At 39.4% G+C, this 4,462-nt stretch overlaps 1 protein-coding gene across 1 annotated transcript; it reads left to right on the forward strand.

Moving 5' to 3' along the window:
* The first annotated feature begins 3,535 nt into the window (after nucleotides 1-3,535).
* On the forward strand, nucleotides 3,536-4,030 carry LOC138901847 (uncharacterized). The gene has a single exon (XM_070189643.1). It carries the CDS (start codon nucleotides 3,536-3,538, stop codon nucleotides 4,028-4,030), a length of 495 nt encoding a protein of 164 aa, XP_070045744.1.
* Nucleotides 4,031-4,462: the final 432 nt, after the last annotated feature.

Consider the following 4,462-nt stretch of genomic DNA (forward strand, 5'->3'; position numbering starts at 1 on the left):
CTTGGTGGGTCGATGGTATTTGAAGTGGAGAAATATCTCCACTGCTTGGAATCACTCGATTTGAACTAGAACCGATATGATAAATATCAGTTTTGCCCTAGCGATTTTTCGCTGCAGTACTCGATCCACCATTGTTGAAATCTACAACGGCTTGGGAAGAAATGAGAGGGACGCCTAGGTGGGGTTTATGCGCAATGGTCAGACGCATCTTTTGGGACTGGTCCGGTGGCTTTTCACCACTGGATGACGGCACAATGGCCATTCCGCCGTTGCTGTGTTACTATTCACAACAGTGACACGATTTGAGAGAGGGGATTAAATGATTAAGGTTTGAATTTTATTTTTATTTTTATTTTTGATTTTAATTAGTTTTAATCTATTATGTGACATGGCATCTACACATTGTTATTTTTTGACATGGCAGCCAACGTGGAGGAGATTGTATTACACGTACTGACAGCTTCCTGTCATAAGCGTTTATTATACATGATTTGAAGGACTGTAAGTGTTCAATTGGCAAATTGTTGAGTTTGGGGACCGGCATGACAAAGTGGCACAAGTATAGGTGCCACTTAGGCCATTCTACCTATATTTTATCCATGTTTTGGCAGATTTTGAAAACAAAATTCTCAAATCCTAAACCTAGCTCAAGACATGTTTTTGGCCCAAAATATCAGTGTTGGATTTTTTAACAATTTTAAAAATTACCCTAAACTTTTGTATTTTATAAAAAGTTCATAATCTATTATAACCTAACTAACCACTAGCTAATTACTATTATTTTCTTTTGCATTGATGGATCTTGAATATTATTGTAATTTGGCGAATTATAGTGACTAGTAATTGTGTTATTAGCAGTTAACATTAAGGGTATGTGTGGTATGATAGGAAATATTTTCCAAGGAAAATATTTTCTTGGAAAATAAAAATCAAATCATTTGGTCCCAAATTCATGTTCAGTTTATCTTGTTCACCAATCCATACTGATTTCTATTACTCCGGGGTCTAACTTTTCTTTCTGGTAATTATGTTAGAGTCACCAACTTATTTCTCGAAATGAGGATGTGAATTTATGGCTTATACTCTTTTATTGTTTCAAGGCATGTCTCCTCTTGTCTTTTCCTTCACTTAACTATAGACTCTGTCATCCTGTCATATTTTAATTTACCGTTATCACTCATTTATCACATCTTACTCATAAGGCTTCATTTGCTCTCTTTTTATTCTCTGCTAATATTTTTGTCTATCACTTTATTCTGAAAACTTCAACAAAACATTCTTTCGCTTTTAGCTCCCCTTGCTCCATCCACTGGCTCTTCGAGTCATCTAACATCCTCTCTTGACTAGGTATGGGAGCCATACTAAGGTAAATATTTATCTCTTCTAGGATTCCAGTGCCTATCTTCTAAATTTTTATGAACATGCTAGTATTCATATCTAACTGTACTATTCTAGAGTGCACCATCTATGTGTCTCACAAGGAGATCTATCACCACATTTGCAATATCCTTTGGAAATATCAGCTAACGCTAATAATCCATCTACCATTTTGGGTTACTCTAACCCCAGTTGGATCTTGATATCCCTGTATGGCCCCGTGAAAGTTTTCCTAAAAACCCGGATTCCGTGATGCCAAAGTAGGCAAAGAGGATATGTATTGACAACCGGCAGCTCAACAAGGTCACAATCAAAAATAAATACCCACTACCAAGAATAGATGATTTGTTTGATCAATTACAGGGTGATAGATACTTCTCTAAAATTGATTTACGATCCGGGTACCACCAACTGAAGATCAGGGAGCAGGATATACCAAAACAGCTTTCAAAACCCGGTATGGGCACTTTGAATTTCTAGTAATGTCCTTTGGGCTAACAAATGCCCCAGCAGCCTTCATGGACTTTATGAATCGGGTTTTCAAGCCTTTCCTCGACTCCTTTGTGATAGTGTTCATTGACGATATTCTTATGTATTCACGAGGCCGGGAGGACCATGTCGATTATCTCAGGGCAGTTTTGCAGACTCTTCATCAGCACCAATTGTATGTGAAGTTTTCAAAGTGTGAATTTTGGCTTGAGTCTGTCACATCTTGATCCTCAAAATATTTCAGTAGTAAAGAATTGGCCTAGACCTACAAAGCCCACCTAGATTCGCAGTTTCTTGGGCTTAGCAGGGTATTACAGTAAATTTGTGGAGGGGTTCTCTACTCTTGCCTCTCCGTTGACTAAATTGACTCAGAAAGTGGGTAAGTTCCAATGGTCAGATGCTTGTGAAAGGAGCTTCTAGGAGTTGAAATCAAGATTGACTACATCGCCGGTGTTGACCCTGCCAGAGGGTACAGATGAATTTATGGTATATTGTGATTCTTCAATAATTGGTATTAGGTGTGTATTAATGCAATACGGCAAGGTTATAGCCTATGCTTCTAGGCAACTCGAAAATCATGAAAAGAATTATCCAACACACAACTTAGAACTTGCGGCAGTGATTTTTGCATTGAATATTTGGCGTCACTATTTATATGGGGTCAATGTGGAAGTATTCACGGACCATAAGAGTCTTCAATATATTTTCAAATAAAAGGAGCTGAATGTGAGGCAAAGAAGATGGCTTGAGTTACTCAAGGATTACGACATCGATATTTTATATCACCCGGGGAAAGCCAATGTTATGGCGGATGCTCTTAGACGGAAACCTATGGGTAGTTTAGCACACTTGGAGGTATATCAAAGGCCATTTACCAAGGAAGTCCATCGATTGGCTAGTTTGGGAGTTCGTATTACGGACTCTAATGAAAGAGGGGTAATTGTGCAAAATAGGGCCGAATCATCGCTGGTTCTAGAGGTGAAAGAGAAGCAATACAATGATCCATTGTTGGTATAGCTGAATGATAGGTTTCAAAAACATGAGACTATGGATTTTACTTTTGGCATGGATGATGGTACACTAAGGTACCAAGGGCGACCATGTGTTCCGAATGTAAATGGTCTCCGGGAAAGAATCATGACCCAAGATTACGCTTCTAGGTATTCCGTGCATCTAGGTTCTACAAAGATGTATCACGACCTCAAGGAAATCTATTGGTGGAATGGCATTAAAAGGAATGTGGCAGACTTTGTGGCAAGGTGTCCGAATTGTCAGCAAGTGAAGGCCGAACATCAACGGCCTGGTGGGTTGGCACAGAAAATAGAAATTCCAATGTGGAAGTGGGAGATGATTAATATGGATTTAGTGGTAGGATTGCCACGCACTCCACGCAAGTTTGACTCAATTTGGGTGATCGTGGACCGACTCACGAAATCAGCTAGTTTCTTTCTAGTTAAATCTACCGACACAGCGGAACAGTATGCTCAGTTATATATCAAGGAAATAGTCAGGATACATGGCACTCCAGTTTCTATCATTTCCGATCGAGGGGCTCAGTTCACAGCCCATTTTTGGAAGAAATTTCAGCAAGGTTTGGGTAATCAGATAAATCTTAATACAGCCTTCCATCCACAGACCGACGGGTAACATCTTTCATGCTAGTATTTAGATGGCACCATTTGAGGCATTATATGGTAGGAGATGTAGATCTCACATTATGTGGTTCAAGATTGGTGAAGCAGAGTTGATAGGGCCAGACCTTGTACATCATGCTATGGAAAAAGTTAAGATCATAAATGAGCGGTTCAAAACTGCTCAGAGTCATCAAAAATCCTATTCGGATGTTCATCGCAGAGACTTGGAGTTCAAAGAAGATGATTGGGTATTCTTTAAAATTTCTCCCATGAAAGGTGTAATGCGATTTGGTAAGAAAGGGAAATTTAGTCCGAGGTATGTCGGGTCGTACAGAATCGGCCAGAGGATGAGTCAGGTGGCGTACAAGCTTGAGCTACCACCCGATATGTCATTAGTGCACCCGGTATTCCATGTGTCCATGTTGAAGAAGGTAGCTGGAGATCCATCAGCTATCGTGTCGGTTGAGACCATTGAGCTGAATGAAGAATTGTCATATGAAGAAATTTTGGTTGCCATTCTTGATAGATAAGTTCGAAAGTTGAGGAATAAAGAAATTGCCTCCGTGAAAGTGTTATAGCGAAACCAGCAGGTTGAACAGGCCACGTGGGAGGCTGAGGAAGAAATGAAGAAGAAGTATCCTTACTTGTTTGAATATATTTTGTAATGTCTCGTCCAAATTCTCTTCATTGGCCTTCTATTGTTGCACCATGTAAACTTTGGACCAACAAAACCAATATCTGCTAGCCCACAATTCTCCATAGTGCTAATGAAGTCAAAGCTCCTAAGAGCTCTATGAGGTCTACCTCCTAATTTCTCATCTAAGTCCATATTAATATTGAAATCACCCCTGACACACCAAGGTCCATCAATAGTATCATTTAAGTTTTCTAAACTGCTCCAAAGGTCCATTCTCTCCACAGAAAATCATTTAGCATACATTATGATACTTACAGTTCCTTTG

Source organism: Nicotiana tomentosiformis, chromosome 11 (genome assembly GCF_000390325.3).
Source record: "Nicotiana tomentosiformis chromosome 11, ASM39032v3, whole genome shotgun sequence".
In the NCBI taxonomy this organism is placed as follows: domain Eukaryota; kingdom Viridiplantae; phylum Streptophyta; class Magnoliopsida; order Solanales; family Solanaceae; genus Nicotiana; species Nicotiana tomentosiformis.